General features: G+C 39.4%; 4 protein-coding genes across 7 annotated transcripts; 2 read left to right on the top strand and 2 right to left on the bottom strand.

Annotated features, from left to right (window-relative positions):
* The first annotated feature begins 2,692 nt into the window (after nt 1–2,692).
* On the top strand, nt 2,693–4,912 carry LOC108865302 (purine permease 21-like). Its single transcript, XM_009362580.3, has 2 exons — nt 2,693–3,186; nt 3,495–4,912. Exons 1-2 carry the CDS (start codon nt 3,150–3,152, stop codon nt 4,631–4,633), a joined length of 1,176 nt encoding a protein of 391 aa, XP_009360855.2. The 5' UTR covers nt 2,693–3,149; the 3' UTR covers nt 4,634–4,912.
* A 327-nt stretch (nt 4,913–5,239) lies between these two features.
* On the bottom strand, nt 5,240–6,940 carry LOC103938112 (UDP-N-acetylglucosamine transferase subunit ALG14). Of its 2 annotated transcripts, XR_007257594.1 has the most exons (4): nt 6,488–6,940; nt 6,315–6,374; nt 5,966–6,195; nt 5,240–5,482 (listed from the first exon to the last, which is right to left on the bottom strand). XR_007257594.1 is itself a non-coding variant. In XM_048582231.1 (3 exons), exons 1-3 carry the CDS (start codon nt 6,923–6,925, stop codon nt 6,019–6,021), a joined length of 675 nt encoding a protein of 224 aa, XP_048438188.1. In that variant the 5' UTR covers nt 6,926–6,940; the 3' UTR covers nt 5,724–6,018. The 2 variants fall into 2 exon arrangements, 1 of the variants encoding a protein (XP_048438188.1); XM_048582231.1 differs by lacking the exon at nt 5,240–5,482 and having other exon boundaries at nt 5,724–6,195.
* A 712-nt stretch (nt 6,941–7,652) lies between these two features.
* Nucleotides 7,653–10,779, bottom strand: LOC125476337 (pentatricopeptide repeat-containing protein At3g14730). The gene has a single exon (XM_048582230.1). It carries the CDS (start codon nt 10,216–10,218, stop codon nt 8,335–8,337), a length of 1,884 nt encoding a protein of 627 aa, XP_048438187.1. The 5' UTR covers nt 10,219–10,779; the 3' UTR covers nt 7,653–8,334.
* A 1,082-nt stretch (nt 10,780–11,861) lies between these two features.
* On the top strand, nt 11,862–18,330 carry LOC103951254 (probable starch synthase 4, chloroplastic/amyloplastic). 3 transcript variants are annotated; one of them, XM_048582228.1, is made up of 16 exons: nt 11,862–12,170; nt 12,323–12,554; nt 12,647–12,695; nt 13,093–14,149; nt 14,231–14,282; nt 14,484–14,606; nt 14,679–14,754; nt 14,847–15,031; nt 15,120–15,314; nt 15,410–15,481; nt 16,195–16,404; nt 16,565–16,690; nt 16,992–17,141; nt 17,228–17,289; nt 17,377–17,452; nt 17,649–18,330. In XM_048582228.1, exons 1-16 carry the CDS (start codon nt 12,019–12,021, stop codon nt 17,823–17,825), a joined length of 2,994 nt encoding a protein of 997 aa, XP_048438185.1. In that variant the 5' UTR covers nt 11,862–12,018; the 3' UTR covers nt 17,826–18,330. The 3 variants fall into 3 exon arrangements, with proteins under 3 accessions (XP_048438185.1, XP_009360859.2, XP_048438186.1); XM_009362584.3 differs by having other exon boundaries at nt 11,863–12,170; nt 13,051–14,149; XM_048582229.1 differs by lacking the exons at nt 11,862–12,170; nt 12,647–12,695 and having other exon boundaries at nt 12,431–12,554; nt 13,051–14,149.
* Nucleotides 18,331–18,377: the final 47 nt, after the last annotated feature.

The following is an 18,377-nucleotide window of genomic DNA, read 5'->3' as shown; positions in this document are numbered from 1 at the left end:
GAAATTCGAACTTGAACCTCCACCTCACCTTCTCCTCCGCCCTCCTCGTGTTCCAAGACGACTCTACAGACGATCCAACTGGAGGATCGAAAGCAAAGTATGCAATCGGGTTGGTACACTATCATATCCAAGAGCGGTGATGGATATGATAGCGTACCAATCTCTCGTTGCAACCTGCGCCGTCTTGGTGGGACTTTTCGGTAGCGGAGAGTGGAAGGGTTTGAGTGTGAGATGGAGGGGTACGAATTAGGGAAGGTATCCTATGTCATGAACTTGATACGGTCAGCTACAACATGTCAACTCTTTGGTGTTGGTATGGTGGGATTGATTTTTTAGGCATAGCCTCTCTTCTCCAATGCCATAAATGTTGTGTGTTTGCTGTGATTATCTTCCATGGCAAAATGGATGGGATTAAGGCAATGGTGACGCAGCATGAAGCTAATAAGGATACCAACGAAAGCCCTCGAAGAATGAATTCTAGAGCCCATCAGATTTTGGGAAAAATTCCAAAGGATTTTGTTTGATTAATGATTCAAGATGATTACAATATTAGTCAGCCAATGGCTTAAATAACCTGATTACAACACCCTAGGGTAATTCAGAGGCCTTAGAAAATTAAATGAAAGCAAAACGACATTAATCGGACGCAAGGATTTAAAAGACGCTAGGCGCTAGTCGGGTGGCGGGCTGGGGCCTCGCGCTTAGACGGCTAGGTGGGCGCCAAGGCGGACTAGGCGGATTTAAGTAAATCTATTATATTTTGTGTAAATAAGTGTCTGTTTATACTTAAAATATATATAATTTCATCATAAACTACAAAATAGATTGACATATATATTATGAAGTATTGGAACATAATGAAAACATGGGGAACAAGCCTATAATGTGTTCATTTAAGTATTCAACAAGTCTCTTATAATTTATTGAAAAAAATAAATTTAAAATGAAAGTTATCTATTTTTTGTCTAAGTGAGTTGCAACCTAAGCGGGTGCCTAGGCAGGTTTGAGCGGGTAAGCGGATGCCTAGGCGGGCACCTCAGTAGGTTTAAGCATCATTTCTTAATTTTTAAACGCCTAGGTATTAATCGGGGCGATGGCCAACTACCTAGCGTCTAGGCGACTCTAGGGGGAGATTTTTAGAACAGTGATTGGACGACAAACAAAAAGTTTGATTTTTATTACAGGACTTAAAACGCAGTTTTGGAAGCCTAAATGACCTTGGGCGCTAAATATGCAAATCCCCGCGGCATCCTTTAAACTTCCATTGGTCCATCTCCTCTCCAATCCACTTGGCCATTCGGGGATTTGTTTCATGTGTTTATTAGCACTACCTTGATGACCCAAAAGTCCAAGAGGTGAGAACACAAATGGAAATAGTTGAAGAGATTTTATTTTTTGTTATAAATAGGTAAAAGTTAGAGAGATAACCTTTAGTAGTGACAGGAGCGAAGCAGGTGTAAAATATTAAACTGTAACTATAGCACAAGAGGATGACAAATAAAAGAGGTAGGAATAGATACTGATGTTATTGATCTTTTCTTTCTTACTCTGTATCTTGATGGTAGTCGGAGTGCTCTATTTATAGAACAACTCCAAACAAACATTTTGAAATTTACAATACACATATTTGAAAGTACGATCCTCCTTCATCTCCCAAGTCCATATCACTTTGTGTGGACATTGAAAATTTGTGTGGGCATTCATAACACTACCAGTGTTTTCAATGCTGCATTCAACATTGCCAATATTTTCAACATTTTTGCACATATCAAGTTTAACATCGAATAATTCAATACCTGAACAAATATATTTTATTTAATAAAAAAAAAATTAAGTATGTAATGTTTGTCGTATATTGTTGTATGGTTGCAAGACTAGTCAAACTTACTTAAACTAACCTACTACTGTTTTAAGGTCTATGATACATATAATTATAATCTTGTGTGAAGGTAGTTAGCTAGCAGCTGATGAACTAGTAAGTAATGGACCCATGACTACAAATAATTGTACCTATCTTTGTTGAATTTTTAATAGAAAGAAGATAAGGGTCGACCTTGACTTGTCACTGACACTGCATGATATAATGAATATCAAAACTTGTTTGTTTATTTATTTATTATTATTCTGAATCAAAAGTTATTTTGCAGTCGAATGAAAATAAATAAATATTGAGGAATAACGGGGTCGGTACGCATATTTTATGAAATTTTGTTTGAATTAAGATAAATTATGATTAGGGTTGAATTTCTCCAATATATAACGTAAAAAAATTGCAGCTTTGCTGGAAGCAAAGATTGGCAGCTTTCTTTTGTGATTTTTTATTTGTTGCAGTAAGCAGGATTTGAGCGAGAAGCTGCTGTTTTGGAATTTAATGAGTGATTTTTCTTGATTTGGTAAAGTGAAGCTCAGAACATGATCAACTACTAGTCTACTAGTCGACTTCTACAAAAGACCAAATTTGGAGGTTTCTATTCTTAATTAAGATCCTCACCGTATTTTTGTGTTACGTATTTAGAGATCGTATCGTTCAATTTAGATCATATGATCCTTATTAGTTCATTTTATCAGTCTATCTCATACAAAATAAGGGTTCAGATTTATTTCTCTCATTAGTGATCTAGATTTCTAAATCCATAAACTCTGAACATAGAGATTTGCAAAAAATCTCGATTGCTATTCTTATAGAGCTTTCAAAAGGAGAATATATATTTCACTTCATTTCAAGTATGTAAACGCTAATTACTGTATCTTCGAGATTGAAAACTTTAGACCACCGATATCCTACTTATCTTAAAGGAGTTGAAGTTCTTGTGCTCAAATATACACACACGTAGCCAGAAAATGAAGCGTCGACATAGAGTTTTTACAATAATCTCAGCCGCCTGAAAACAGGTAGATTCATATATCAGACAAGGTTGAGTGATCCAATTTGGTCCGTATCTATTTTTCATGAATGTGATGTCCTTGTCTGTAGCTTGCCGTTTCTGAGGATACAAAAAAAAATATAAAAAAAGCAACAATAATACAAATTACAAGAGTCGTAGCCAGCATGCATTTCATTTACATAATTTATGTGAGCTGAAACAAGGACCCCCCCTCTCTCTCTCTCTCTCCCCCCTCCATTGTTTGTGAGTTTTTTCATCTTTGACATGGGAGAAGCTCAAGAACTTCAGCTCAGCATCCGGGGTAAGTCTACTTCTATTCTATGTGATCTTTTCTGAGTATATATAGCAACTGATTTAAAGCTTATCTAGTATGTACCGGAATTCTTGACCGCATATTCAGTTGTTCTACGAGCCGGTCTATTTAAAACTTTTGATTGATACATGTTAAGTGAATCAAATTACGAGAAGTGAATTATGTTCTTATTACAACTTACGCGAGTCATAAAAGTTACAAGTTGGGGGTGGTTTTGGGGGTAGAATTCTACAAAATCCCAACCTTGTTATTATCCTAAGCTTAATACTGATCCTTGTAAATATATGTTGTTATAGTTAAGGAAGCAAATGGAGAAGATGAAACAAATTTATCAGGGCCTCCAGATGCCTCGGACCGATCACTGCTACCGCGGCGCAGAGGCGTCAACTGGTGGATTAGAATCGCCATTTACTCGTTCCTCGTCATTGCCGGCCAGTCAGTTGCAACGTTCTTGGGGAAACAGTACTACGACAAAGGCGCCAAAAGCAATTGGCTGGCGACAGTAGTACAACTTTGTGGCTTCCCTATCATGCTTCCCTACTATTTTATCCCAGCAAGCAGAAATAATCCAACCCCAAAAGGTAGTCCTATCCCATCAAAACCACCGTCTACCAAAGTCCTCGCATCAGTATATGTCTCTCTTGGCTTACTGATAGCCCTAGACTGCTACCTGTATTCTGTAGGACTATCTTACCTTCCTGTGTCTACTTATTCCCTCATTTGTGCATCTCAGTTGGCCTTCAACGCATTGTTCTCATTCTTCCTCAACGCGCAAAAGTTCACTGCTTACATTGTGAATTCTCTAGTTCTCCTCACCATCTCCTCCACCCTCCTCGCATTCCAAGGTGAAGACGACTCTGGAGGCGATGATCGAAGGGGAGGGTCGAAGGTCAAGTATGCAATCGGGTTCCTATGCACTTTAGGGGCATCTGCCGGATACGGATTAACGCTCTCCCTAACTCAGCTTGCCTTCAAAAGGGTTATAAAAAGGGAGACGTTTAGAGAGCTCGTGGGCATGATAGTGTATCCAAATATGGTTGCAACCTGTTTTACCGTGGTCGGACTTTTCGCTAGCGGAGAGTGGAAGCATTTGAAGGGTGAGTTGGAGGGGTATAAACTAGGGAAGGTATCCTATGTGATGAATTTGACATGGACAGCAATAACATGGCAGGTCTTTTCTGTTGGAGCAGTAGGCTTGATTTTGGAGGCCTCTTCCCTCTTCTCCAACTCCATAAGTGCTTTGGGTTTGCCCGCCGTTCCAGTTCTAGCTGTGATCTTCTTCCATGATAAAATGAATGGAATCAAGGGAATAGCCATGGTTTTGGGTATTTGGGGATTTGTTTCGTACGCGTATCATCACTACATCGAAGATCGTAAGTCCAAGACGGAGAATAGAAACGCCGGAAATGATGAATTAGAGAGGTCTGTTTTGTAGATCAATCTCTGCTTTCATGCAAAAGAATAGAATTACAAGCTTACCAATTGTCCTGATGAAAGGCTGTTGCTTTCACTTGAATCTTGTTTCGAACGGCCTGAAACATATTTTAAATCATACCAGTAGCTATATGTACTGGCTGATGCTTGTTGATGCAGCCTATATGTTTTCCAAAACATGTTTAAAACGGTGTTGTAACGTCTTGACAGTGATACCTCCATCACCTGCAAGAATTTCAGGTTTTCCATATTACTCAAGAGCTCTGCTTCTTCTTCTGCCTCCTCTTCCTTCTCTCTCTCTCTCTCTCTCTCTCTCTCTCTCTCTCTCTCTCTGGTATATCAGTTTAAGATTACACTTCTGACATGGGAACGGCTCAAGATATGCAACCGCACATCGTAGGTAAGTTAGATTTCCATATGTACACAGATTTTCTGGTTTTTCATGTTTTTATATGGTTCTTCTGCATAAATTCCGAAAATTGTTTCGACGGTTTTTTCCCTTTATACTTGTTAATTATCTAGCAGTAGAATTATAGCGCACATTTGCAATGAAGGAATGAAGAAAAAACACCGAATAGTTTGACAGATCGTTTATATTCATATGCTATAGAGAAAAAATTGAGAGTTTATTGATGAACTAAATCATAGATGAAGCCACCTCCATGGTAATCCAAATATGTGTTTCATACCAGTTGAAGAAGCTGAAGAAGACAATGCACATGAGTTTAAGAAAAACCCCCACCAAGCAACAACTTCTCAGCCCGGAGATTTTACACGATGGGTGCGTATCACCATCTATACGCTATCATCAGTTTCTTTGTTGTCTGCAGTAGTTACCGGAGTCTTTTTGCTGCACATAAGTTTTGTCAACTAAAACTAATCCTTCAAGTTTGAATGTCAAAAACGGTATGTACATTAGACATAACCAAACCGACTTTATCAATGACATGCCGGTTTAGAGCTATGCCTTCAGTATGTACAGAAAAGTTCAAATCGTCAACATTTTGAAACATTATGAGTGCCAAATATATGCAGAACATCATCACGTGGAAGTGTGAACTAGAAAAGGGAAGACTGCAGAGCCTAAAAGGTAAAGAAATAATGATGCGTTAAATTATATGAGGTTACAAGTTGAAGCCAGTTATGTATAACTTTTGATTTCAAGTATTCCCTAAGAAAGATTATAAATATCGTAACGATCTTTACACAATCCTCGTAGCACAATGATATCAGTTTCTTCTTCAATTAGTAAGAAGTTAAAAATGCTGGCAACTATAGTTGTATTTAAAATAACTGTAGAGGTTTAAAAAAAAACTTGAGAAGTGCACATTACATTGAGAAAACCTGGAAGTTAGAGCACGTATAGCAGCAGCAGAATCGGATCAACTACATGAGACAACCGACATAGTGAGCTCTGGGATACTTCTTCTGTAACTGGGGCCATTGGACAAAGAACTGGTCGGCTATCCGTAACTTGTAAAGAAGCAAGCCGCTCAGGGAGAGCCTCTGCACTCTTGCTATACTCTCAACATAAAACACAGACGACCATCTAATCCCCACAACCTGCACATTTCCGATATCACCTCACTAATCGAAAAGGTCCCGAAATTCATAACAGCAGAAAACCGCAACGACCCAAAAAAGAAATATGAGAAAAGAACATCAAAAGGATCAATCCAAACCTTGAATAAGAATGCAATTACACAAAGTGGAACACAAGTCCCAGGCCCATTGCACAGAATCTGCAACACCAACAGCATTGATCATCAACAACTTGATCTCCAATGTCTCATATCAACAGAAACAAATTGCGAAAATGCGAAATAGCGAACATCTGAAAAGGCGAAAGAATTACCACTTGGGGTCGGATTCTGATCATTAGCCAGAGCCCATGAGCCAAAGCAATCAAAGTAGTCAAAACAGAGGTGAAATAAGACTGACCCACTTCCCTGCTCCGGTAGATCTGCATGAACTGCGAGCTCGAACTCTCATCGGCGTTCTCTTCGAGCAGTCGAGCTTTCTGGAGACTCATGTTGTCAGTGGCCGCGGCGATGTAGAACCTGGGGGCAAATCTGTCTCTTTGAAGGACGGACAACAGGTTGATCATCTCGGCGGTGTGGCCTCCGGAGCCCAATACGATTAGGGTGCTGAGGGGTTGGGGAGCTGAGCCTTTCGAACTGCTGGGTTTGCGGGGTTTGTGGGGTTTGCCAGTTCGGTGCAGGACGTAGAGGAACCGAGTGACGATCAGCGTTGCGGCGGCGATTACAAGAGTGATTGCGACGGCGCAGCCCATGTTTTGGGGAATCGAAAGGCTTTCGCTTTCCGTCAAAGGCGAGGACTTTTAAGGGAAAATACGGAACGACTCTCAGATGAAGTGATCGAAGAAACAAAAGGGAATTTTCGGTTTATTTCCGGGAATTTTTTTTTGTTTTTTTGAAAATTTTAATGAAAAATTCAAGATAATGTTTATTTTAACGAAAAATTATATTTTTAAATTAAAATTTTCAATTTTAGTATTATTTATTTTACTCTTTATTTTATCATTTTCGTTAAAATTCATAATTTACAAGCCATTGTTTTTAGTTTTCATTTTTTTTCCCTTTATTCTAACTAACTACAAAACATATTAATAAAACTTGTTTATCAATCAAAACTCTAGCAAATTACCATTCTAATCTTCTTCACTGAACTAAACAAAAATGAAAAACGTGGACAACTTAGTAATTACATCTAACACAAATTTTACTCTTTTCTATACTAACATCACAACCATGTAAATATAACATATCTTATTTAAATATTAAAAAATAAATATACCCTGCTTTTCTCCTCTTCTTCCTCTCTCTACATTCTCCACGTTCTCCTACCTTTTCTCTTCTCTTTTTAATCTCTGTTTCTTTTTTGAGTTGTGATCTGTGCTCATTAATGATAAGTCATAATAAATTAAAAAATAAATTTACTTTGAATGGGTGAAGCGTGTGTGCCGATTGCTAGCATCTTTTTTAAAAGGAGGGGACGAGTTGGAGCAATGAAAATGCTACTCTTTTGCAACCGAAAGGTCACAGATTTGAATCATGAAAACTTCTTTGCAAAACAAAAGTAAGGCTACGTACAATAGATATCTCCCGACCCTCGCAAAGTGCCTTTGCTCTTTCTAAAAGAAAAAATGGAAAAAGAAACAAATATGTTGCATTGTAAAAACTGTTCATGGCTCAAAATTTGTTTGTTTTGCATAATGTTCTGAAGAATTGCTTGTCAAGTCCTGAGAGTGATGCAGCTTTCTTCAAACACTGATTAAACATTGCCCAGAGCCGAAACAGTCACAAGCCATTTCGTGTTTCAGATCTACGGTCGAGTAGCATTCAGCGATCCTGACTAACACAGCATAGCGTTTCAGAGCACCCCAAATGAGAGCATCGAAATAAGTTTTGGTTTCTCTTATGTCTCTTCTTCAATTTCCGTCTCTTCACAAGTGTAGCAAGCTATTATTCCCTTCTGCGGTTCAGCGATCAACCTTGCACCCAAAGTAAGAGCAGATCAAGATCATTTCGGCCAAAAATGCAAGTAAAAATGGATTCTTCACTCTCCGGTGTAACTCCTGTTGTCAATTGTCCTGTTTGTTTTGTTTTCTGCGTATTGCGGGGAAGATGGGGAAAATATCCATCGAGAACCACCATGCTGGACTTCAGTACAAATCAAGTTCTAGAAATGAGGCACACATCCGATCTCACCAAGACGAGCAGTCAATGAGTCTAATTCGGCATAAATAAAGTTAGCTTTAGGATGGGCTCTATCACCAGTAATAAAAGCATGCACACCATCCTTCAGCTCAATCCAGCTACAGCCCGGTGTCTTCTTCACATTCTGTTGGCTCATTGAATGTCTAACTTCTGTTACCTCATCATATTGACCATTCGCTACATAAAGATTGGACATCAGCACATAATTACCAGAGTGCCCTGGATCAAGTTCAATCACCTTCTGCCCAGCGACCTCTGCGAGATCCTGGTTCCCATGGAGTCGACATGCTGCTAGCAATGCCCTCCACAGCACAGGATTGGTCTCGATAGGCATTTCTAGCACCAGTTCATAAGCCTCCTCCAGATGCCCAGCTCGACCAAGCATGTCAACCACACAAGTATAATGCTCGATGGTTGGAACCACGCCATACTTCGACTTCATTTGTCTCAAGAATTCACGCCCTTCTCTGACTAAACCTGTATGGCTGCACGCAGACAAAACCCCAACAAATGTAACCTCATCAAGCCTAATTTGTGCCTCAAACATATCAGAGAACACATCCAATGCCCTGCTGCCATATCCGTGCATGCCATAACCCATGATCATGATGTTCCAGGATGCAACATCCTTATTCCTCATCTTATCGAAAACCATATAAGCATTTCTCATGCTCCCACATTTTGCATACATGTCCATGACTGCATTGGTGATTTGCACGTCGTCAACATTCACATCCCTCTCCAACCCATTTTTAATCATATATCCATGAATTTCTCTACCATGCATCAATGCTGCCAGATGAGCGCACACTGGAAGGACCGTCGTGATGGTTACCAAATCAGGAAGAACTCCAGCCCTTAACATTCTATCAAAAAGCCTCAGAGTCCCATCGTGATCACCGCATTGCTCATGCACCGCAATAATTGAGTTCCAAGAATATATATCCTTCTCAACCATCATCTCAAAAATCTTCAAGGCGTCTCCAACACACTTGCATTTCCCATACATGTCGATCAACGCATTCAAAACCTCAACACCTGAATCATACCCCATTTTCGTCGCAAACCCATGCACCGCTCTCCCATTGTTAAAACCACCCATCACAGCGAAAACCGACAAGACCCCAGTCACGGTAAACCTACTCGGCACAACCCCTTCCTCACCCATCATCCTAAACACCGCCAAAGCCTCCTCAAGCCGCCCAATCTGCGCAAACCCATTAACCATCGCATTCCAAAGCACAACATCTCTAACAGGCAATTCGTCAAACACTTCCTGTGCCTCCTCCATCAACCCAAATTTCAAATACGTATTCACCAGAGCACTGCCAACATACACATCCAACTCCAACCCAAATTTCACCACCAACCCATGAATCTTCCTCAACTCCAAAACCCCACTGCAACCCCTAATCACACACGGAAACGTAAACTTATCCGGCAGAACACCGGCAAACCGCATTCTTCTATAAAACTCGAACCCATCCCTACCCAACCCGTTTGCTATAAACCCAGCAATGACAGCATTGTAAGCAAACACATTGTGGTCAAAAGACTGATAATTGAAAGTCGAAACGGCGTCGTCCATCTGGTTGCACTTGGAGTACATGTTGATGAGGCTGGTGGTGGAGAGAGGGGAACGGAGGAAGCCATTGGCGAGCATAAATGAGTGGACTTGCTTGCCTTTTCTGAGATTCTGGCGGCGGGCGCATGCTTGAAGGGAGGCTATGCAGGCGGCGAGGTCGTGCGGCGGCTGAGTAGGCGACAGGGCGGCGGAGTGCGAGAAGGAGGAGCTGAGGCGCAGAGAAACAGATGGGTTCCTGAACAAATTGGTGGCTTTGTTCATCAGGAGTGTCGGTGTCTGATCACAGCACCATGAATTTTTGCAAAGATATTTATTTATCTATTTAGAAATAATAAATTCCTTGGCTTTACAAAACGTTGCTTCCAAGTTCCATAAATCGCGATTTTACAGGTGACTTTTATTCTCCGGAAAAATATTAAGTTGCATTGAACCACAAGGAACTCCAATTCCTAACTATCGTATGTCATAAAATAATGGCTTTTAATGGTCTCCGTTGTTATAGGATAATCGGAAGTTAATACCATAGAGAAAAAATTCAAGCGTAAATATTTGTAGTAAAGTCCGTTAAAATTCAAACCCATAATGAATAATTTCGTCAATTCTTCGTTAACATTTTCATACCACCCCGTCTTTTTCCTAACTTGGGTTCTGCCTCCCCCCGCTTCTTTCTGCACTGCTTCCGGTTGATGGCTATCATGCCTCTTCCTGCTCTTTTGACTTCTTCGACTCGTCTTTCAGCTCAAACTAGCCAAGACTCCTATTATGGGTAGTGTTTTTTTTATAGTCCTTTGCTCTTTACAAACCCCTGACTCGTTCATTCACTTATTTAGATTCAGTCTCGTTTGATTATTGATTAGTTCATAGATAGTTGGTTACTCTTTACATCCCGTCACTCTCTCATTTTCTTTCCAGACTTTCGCCCTGGAGCAAAACCAATGGATATTTATCTGAATCCCCAGCACCCAAATCCTAGAGTCACAAAATGTGGCAATGTTGAGAAATATTTCTTTTTTTTTGGTCGAAAACAAAGTAAGCAGTTTCATTGAAAGAGAAAAATCCAGTACAAGTACATTAAATTAGCCCAACAAAATAAGAATAGCCAAAGCCCAATCAGTAAAAATGCAAAAGACAAATAGTTAATTAACTAATAACTTTCAGCCCCAAAAGGTAACAACGATGACAATAATTAATTGTAACAATTAATGTGTGCAATTTCACAAGTTCAAACCATTAAGGTAATATTGATGACAATTAATGTCCCCACGAGTGGAACTGATGTAATGTGACCTAAGTTCCAAATTTTGTGGAAGGGCCACCCAATAAGGATCTTGCCTATGAAAAGGGATTTTCTCGGAATCTCTTTCACCAATCTTATCAATCAACAAATTCAGACTCTTAAAATTTGATTCAACGACTAAAATTATTGTAACTTTTAAAGGAACTCCTTGTTTTTAGCTGTTAGAACAAATTTCAAAAACTCAAATTAATTGATTGACAAGATTTAATGGAACGAATCCGGAGATGATCTCTCTCCCATGACCCACACCCATCACCATTCGATTTGGATAAGAGCGTGATGCGCCCAACTCTGCATCTACATTCTACACCTCACCTCCTCAATATTGCTCACTAATCCAATTCAATTTTTTATTTTCTTTTATTTTTTAAAATATGAGATATCTCGTAACAAATTAATAGAAAATTAATGAGCGGTTTTGGTACGTTAATTTACCTTTTAAAATGAGAAACACTCACATATGTATTTTAATAATTTTTAATTATTATTGAGTAATTTATCAGCGTGACTAATCGAACGCAAAGAACGGTCTAAAAAATGAATCCGTGAAAAATGAAATAAAAAATTAACAAAATAAAAAGGGGAGAGGATTCGAATATACCTTCCTTGGACCGGAGATTGCTTCTGCTTGGACACACCGCGAGTCGTACGATGAGAAGAAAGAGATAATAGTAAATCCAACTAGTACTCATTGTGCCAAAGAAATCACTCCTTCGTCTCTCTCTCCACGGAAAGAGGAGAGAGAAAGCTTGAGTTGATCATCAATGGCGGTCAGGCTAACGACCTGGTTCGTAACTCAGGGGCTCACCATTAGCGGCTCCAACTCCGCCTCCAGGCACTGCTCAAATTCGAGCTCCCGCTTTTCATTTCACTGCTCTCCCGCTTCTTCCTACAAGCTCCGGCACCGCAATCTCAGGTCCCTCTCTCTCTCTCTCTCTCTCTCTCTCTCCCTCCCTCCTCTCTTTCTCTCCCTTCTCTCTGAGCTCGTTTATTGATCAAATTCTCAAAGTTCAATCTGCTTGATCAAGTGATTGATGATGATTTTGATTCAATTTCAAACTTGTGAAGTTGCTATTGCGTGAATAAGAGGCAGAGACTGAGGAAGAAAGACTCGGTCGAACAGCCTTCGAAGACTGCAGATTTCCAGCTCAATGGCGACGACGACTCCGAATCTGAAAATGCTTCTTCGGCGGGCGTCGTCGTCCCCATTGAAAGCGTATCTGATGACGAAGCTCGCACTGCCAATGGAGACGATTCGATTTCGACGGCTCTGACTCCGTCTGATCAAGCAGATCCTTCGGTAACTCATCGCCTTTGCTTTTCGAAACTCAAGGGTTCATACATACATATTTGTTCAATTTTCATAAATTTGATTACTCGTTGGCTTTACAGGCGTATAGTACACAGGATTTGGTTGGCATGATTAGAAATGCAGAGAAAAGTATGATATTACTCTTCCCTGTTCATTTGGTTTCATTTATGGTCCGTTTGGGACTGCTTTTGTTAGAAGCACTTCCAGGCATAAGCACTTCTAGCACCTTTATTAGAAAACTTCGAAATTTCTAGCACCTTTATTAGAAAACTTCGAAATTTCTATTACAAATTCAAATGATTTTTTAAATGCAGTTAAGAAAGCAGTTGACTTATGTAAAAGTGCTCCTAAGTTTTATTTTATTTATTTTTTTCAAATGTGATCAGAAGCGCTTTTAGTCTTTAGAAGCATTCCCAAACAGGTCTTACTGTTTATGCCTCTTCTATTAGATTTGTGAAATGTGTATATATCTTTGTTTCCTTAGATATCCATATTCTCAACCAAGCGCGGGTTAATGCGCTTGAAGACCTTGACAGGATTCTTGGTGAGAAGGAGGCATTGCAAGGAGAGATGAATGCTTTGGAAATGAGATTGGCAGAGACCGATGCACGGATTAGAGTAGCTGCCCAGGAAAAAATAAAGGTGGAACTTCTAGAAAACCAATTAGATAATATGCGGAGTGATCTGAATCTTAATACTGGTGGTGGTGTCGAAAGAGGTCAGGTGGAGATTTTTGAGAATGAAGACGAGCTGTTTAATGAAGAAGCTCCTGTACCATACAGAACTAGCATCAATGCTCTTGTTACCAATCTGAATGCATTGAGATTAGAAAATCAATCCCTCAGGAATGATGTAGAAGCACTTAGGGAGGAGCTTAGCTGTGTGAAGAATACGGATGAACGAGTGGTAATGCTGGAAAAACAACGGTCGACTTTAGAGTCTGCCTTGAAAGAGTTGGAATTGAAATTGTCAGTTTCTCAGGAAGATGTTTCCAAACTATCCAATCTTAAAGTCGAATGCAAAGGATTATGGGAGAAGGTGGAGAGTTTGCAGCTACTGCTAGACAAGTCAACCAAACAGGCAGATCAAGCTATTACCGTGTTACAGCAGAACCAGGAGATTCGAAAGAAAGTTGATAAATTAGAAGAATCTCTTGAAACAGCTACTATCTATAAAGAGTCATCAGAAAAGATGCAACAATATAATGAGCTAATGCAGCAGAAGATAAAACTTATGGAGGACCGGCTTCAAAGATCTGATGAAGAGATACATTCCTATGTTCAATTATATCAAGAATCTGTGGAGGAATTTCAAGATACACTAAATACTCTAAAAGAAGAAAGCAAGAGAAGGGCAGTTGATGAACCTGTGGATGATATGCCGTGGGAATTTTGGAGTCGTTTATTGCTTATGATCGATGGTTGGTTGTTTGAGAAAAAAATATCAATGGATGATGCCAAGGTGTTGAGAGAAATGGTCTGGAAGAGAGATCGACGAATTCGTGACTCATACATGGCATGCAAGGAAAAGAACGTGAATGACGCTGTGTTTACATTTCTCAAACTGACATCATCACAAACAAGGTATGACCGTTCTAGTATTAGAAGAATGAAGGGGTTACATATTTAAGCTTCTATTTAATCTGCGACCTTGTTGATTTTTAGTCCAGGATTGCATGTCGTTCATATTGCAGCAGAGATGGCACCAGTTGCTAAGGTGAGATTAGCTTGCCTTTATACATTTGTATCTTTCTTTGCTTTATTCTATTACTTGTCAAGCTACAATAACTTTTATTACAGCAGTTCAGATTCAGGAATTTGTTAAGCATTAACATTTGTGTAAATGTATAGGGACAACTCAATGATCTTTCATTTGGTTTGATAAACATACCATCAACATAACTAGTTAATTTTACAGGTTGGTGGTTTGGGGGATGTTGTGGCTGGTCTTGGTAAAGCACTGCAGAAGAAGGGACACCTTGTGGAAATTATACTTCCCAAATATGACTGCATGCAGTACGATCATGTTCCTGACCTAATGGTAAACTGAATACTTAATGAATCTTAGAAAAGATGTTTTTCTACTTGAGTCTCATTACACATTAACATGCAGGCCGTAGATGTGGTGCTGGAGTCATACTTTGATGGTCGACTATTCAAAAATAAAGTCTGGGTTGGCACTGTAGAAGGTTCGTACATTGAAAGTTTCTGTTTGCATGACTTTTTTTGTCTTGGATTCTCACTGTAGTCTTGGATGCTCACTCTAGTGTTGATTATGCAGGTCTTCCAGTTTATTTTATTGAGCCTCTTCATCCTGACAAGTTCTTCTGGAGAGGACAATTTTATGGGGAACGTGATGATTTCAAGCGATTTTCCTTTTTCAGTCGTGCAGCCCTTGAGTTGCTTCTTCAATCTGGCAAGAAACCAGACATAATTCATTGCCATGATTGGCAGACAGCTTTTGTTGTATGGACCGTTAAACCCTTCATTTTTCTTACCATGCTGTCTTTGACCACCTTAGTTCTCTCAGTGACTGACTTGTTGCTGTGCTTAGGCACCACTTTACTGGGATCTATATGCTCCAAAGGGATTGAACTCAGGTAGAATATGTTTTACATGCCACAACTTTGAATACCAAGGGACTGCGCGTGCTTCAGAATTGGCATCTTGTGGTCTTGATGTCCACCAGCTAAATCGACCAGATAGAATGCAGGACAACTCAGCACACGATAGGATCAATGCTGTTAAGGTATAGCAATTGTTGATTCATCTATTACCAGCATCTTTCAGGAGTCAGTAAAACCCTTCCTGATTCGATTTTCATTTTTGTTTTTCCTCTTTAAGGGTGCAGTTGTATTCTCTAATATTGTGACAACAGTATCACCCACCTATGCGCAAGAGGTGCGGACTGCTGAGGTATGGCTTTTGCTCATACTTACGAGTTCCTATAGATATCAGATTCAAATTCAAATTGCTTGCCCTGTACCAGCCTAGAGACGTTGTTTTCCTTTAACATTTGATTTTGGAGAATCTAATTATTTTCACCAAATGTTAATTTCTGTCATAAATTGTCTAAATATATCTCTCTTGTATAAGTAGTAATCCAGATTACAGACACGTTAGGAATAACATCTGAGTATGATTTTGTTTATGGATTTGTGTTGAGATGATGTTGGCCTCTTTAAGATGAAAGAAAAACTTTCAAAAATGTGCTTTTCTATGAGAGCTTTGATATAGAAGTCATCAGGTGTTGGACTCTAGTAAATTATGTGGCTACTAATCAGTAGGTTCTTCTTGTTGAACACTCAATATCCCACTTTTATTCTGTTTTTGGGCATAAGTACCCTTCACAGATGAGAAAAGAGAACAACATTTCTCTTCCCTACTCATGCAAAAATACATCATGGTCTCTGTTTTGAACTTTAATGACAAAGTCAAGATAACTTGACGGTAGACCGCCTTGAAATTGATTAAGATGCCATGGGTGAAAAGTCTTGTGAAGTTAGCCAATTTGTCGAATTTTTGTGTCAGTCATATGGTTTGCCTGATGTATCATTTCATGCTTCCATGTTATTGGATATTCTTGAACTTCCATTTGTATAAAAATAGTTGTTTATTTATGATCACAGGGAGGACATGGTCTCCATTCAACACTAAACTTCCATTCTAAGAAGTTCGTTGGAATTCTAAATGGTATTGACGCAGATGCATGGAATCCTGCCACTGATGCATATCTCAAAGTACAGTACAGTGCTAATGATCGTCAGGGGAAAGCAGAAAATAAGGAAGCATTAAGAAGAAATCTGGGGCTTTCTTCGGCAGATGTCAAGAGGCCATTGGTAATTTGATTTTCTATTAAATTTGATTTTCACAGGGAGTCATATTTGGCACTCCATAAAATGGCATCATATTCTATTTTCGGTAAGCGGTAAGCCAGATGAGTGATTGGTCAAGCAACTTTAGTCCTTAGTTGAAACTGTTTGATCACTCCTTGAATAGGTGGGCTGCATAACAAGATTGGTGCCACAGAAAGGTGTGCATCTTATCAGACATGCGATATATCGAACATTGGAGCTCGGAGGACAGTTTGTTCTTTTGGGTTCTAGCCCAGTGCATCATATTCAGGCACTGCTCTATCTTCCGCTTTGATATTATATCCTGGCTATGTTCGTTACTGTTAGACTTTTATGATGTCTGGGCAGTCTCTTATCATATAAATATATTGTTAAGATGAATGGATTATCAAACATTATACCTATTCTCTAATCGAATATATTACTAAGATTCTGGGTTCAAGTCCAATTTAATATCGCGTGTTGAGTTCTTTGTGGTGTGTTTGTTGGGCTTATTTGATTAACAAGTGGTTGTAAATACTTATTAGTAGAACCGTTAACTGAAAGGTTTCTTGCCATGTTTTCTACTGTAGAGGGAATTTGAGGGTATTGCAAGTCATTTTGCGAATCATGATCATATTCGGTTGATTTTGAAGTATGATGATTCTCTTTCCCATACCATTTACGCTGCTTCTGATATGTTCATCATCCCGTCTATCTTTGAGCCTTGTGGACTTACACAGGTAAAGTCTCTTCTCTTACCCGTGCAAAACTTCAGCACACTAGTCACTATGTATTGCTGGATTAACGTCTTATTTTTCTTGGGCAGATGATAGCCATGAGATACGGTTCTATACCCATTGCAAGAAAAACTGGTGGTCTAAATGATAGGTGGGTATCCAATGCCTATATCTTCTACTAGCGATTTATGTTATTCCTTGAAGAGTAAACTTAATTCCTTATATACTTTGTCTGCAGTGTCTTTGACGTTGATGATGACACCGTACCTCTTCAGTTTCGGAATGGATATTCATTCTTGACTCCTGACGAACAGGTAAATCTCACACACTTACACATTCTTGCTTTTCTTTTCTTCATTCTTCTTTTTTATCGGTGGTTCCCAAGGCTTGGAATTTGATAGGACATCCTTGCATCATCTGTCTCCGTTATTCTCGTGATTTTTCTCCACTTCAGTAGTTTAGTTTTCCCTGTCCATGATTAGCTGTATCCTGACTTGGAAATGCCGACAGGGATTAAACGGCGCTATGGAACGTGCATTCAACCTCTACATGAATAACCCTGATAGTTGGCAGCAGCTTGTTCAGAAGGTCATGAATATAGATTTCAGTTGGGATACTTCTGCATCACAATACGAAGAACTCTACTCCAAGTCTCTGGCCAGAGCAAGGGCAGCCGCTCGCACTTGAGCTTTGCGATACCTCGCTAAACCAGACATGTCGACGCTTTATTTAGCAAAACAAATGTGACTTCGTCTCTGACAAGTTGGAGCTCAGACTGATAAGCTCAATATATGGATGCATGTTGTGAATGCAAGTAATCTGACCAGCGAGCACAACAGAAGCTTGAGATCGAATATGTTCAAGTTCTGCAAGGGTTATGCTTCAATGCTGGAAGCGACAGAGTCGCTGCGCCTTCAATTCGTCCAAATGTTCATTTTTTTACATTCGATCGCCATTTATTTGTTCATAAAACCAGCTGTAGTTGTTGTGTGCTAATGACTAGGTTCTTACTATAATTACAAAACCCATCTGTATACGCCGCTTAGTGGGATAAAGCTTTGTTGTTGCCGTCGTTGGTTGTATACCTTTTAGGTCATTTTCTATACGCAAAATATAGAAGAGAGATGAAACAAATAAATGTTCAAAATCATCTCAATTTTGAGCAATACTAATTGTCGTTTGAATGCTTCAATCTTTTATTCTCGTAATTGTTGTATCTTTTTCCTTCGTAGTAGCAAA

Source organism: the organism of the source record quoted next, unplaced genomic scaffold, assembly GCF_019419815.1.
Source record: "Pyrus x bretschneideri cultivar Hongxiangsu unplaced genomic scaffold, Pyrus_bretschneideri_v1 Contig19, whole genome shotgun sequence".
In the NCBI taxonomy this organism is placed as follows: domain Eukaryota; kingdom Viridiplantae; phylum Streptophyta; class Magnoliopsida; order Rosales; family Rosaceae; genus Pyrus; species Pyrus x bretschneideri.
This window is presented reverse-complemented; position numbering and strand designations above follow the sequence as displayed.

Excerpts from the sequence above, each read along its gene's own strand:
- LOC103938112 (XM_048582231.1), bottom strand. The coding sequence starts at position 6,925 with ATGGGCTGCGCCGTCGCAATCACTCTTGTAATCGCCGCCGCAACGCTG. Across the intron at positions 6,375-6,487 it reads TCAGAATCCGACCCCAAGTG|ATTCTGTGCAATGGGCCTGG; the intron begins GTAATTCTTTCG and ends TTGGTGTTGCAG. Across the intron at positions 6,196-6,314 it reads TAATTGCATTCTTATTCAAG|GTTGTGGGGATTAGATGGTC; the intron begins GTTTGGATTGAT and ends GGAAATGTGCAG.
- LOC103951254 (XM_009362584.3), top strand. The coding sequence starts at position 12,019 with ATGGCGGTCAGGCTAACGACCTGGTTCGTAACTCAGGGGCTCACCATT. Across the intron at positions 15,032-15,119 it reads ATTGGCAGACAGCTTTTGTT|GCACCACTTTACTGGGATCT; the intron begins GTATGGACCGTT and ends TGCTGTGCTTAG. Across the intron at positions 17,142-17,227 it reads AGCCTTGTGGACTTACACAG|ATGATAGCCATGAGATACGG; the intron begins GTAAAGTCTCTT and ends TTTCTTGGGCAG.
- LOC125476337 (XM_048582230.1), bottom strand. The coding sequence starts at position 10,218 with ATGAACAAAGCCACCAATTTGTTCAGGAACCCATCTGTTTCTCTGCGC.
- LOC108865302 (XM_009362580.3), top strand. The coding sequence starts at position 3,150 with ATGGGAGAAGCTCAAGAACTTCAGCTCAGCATCCGGG. Across the intron at positions 3,187-3,494 it reads ACTTCAGCTCAGCATCCGGG|TTAAGGAAGCAAATGGAGAA; the intron begins GTAAGTCTACTT and ends ATGTTGTTATAG.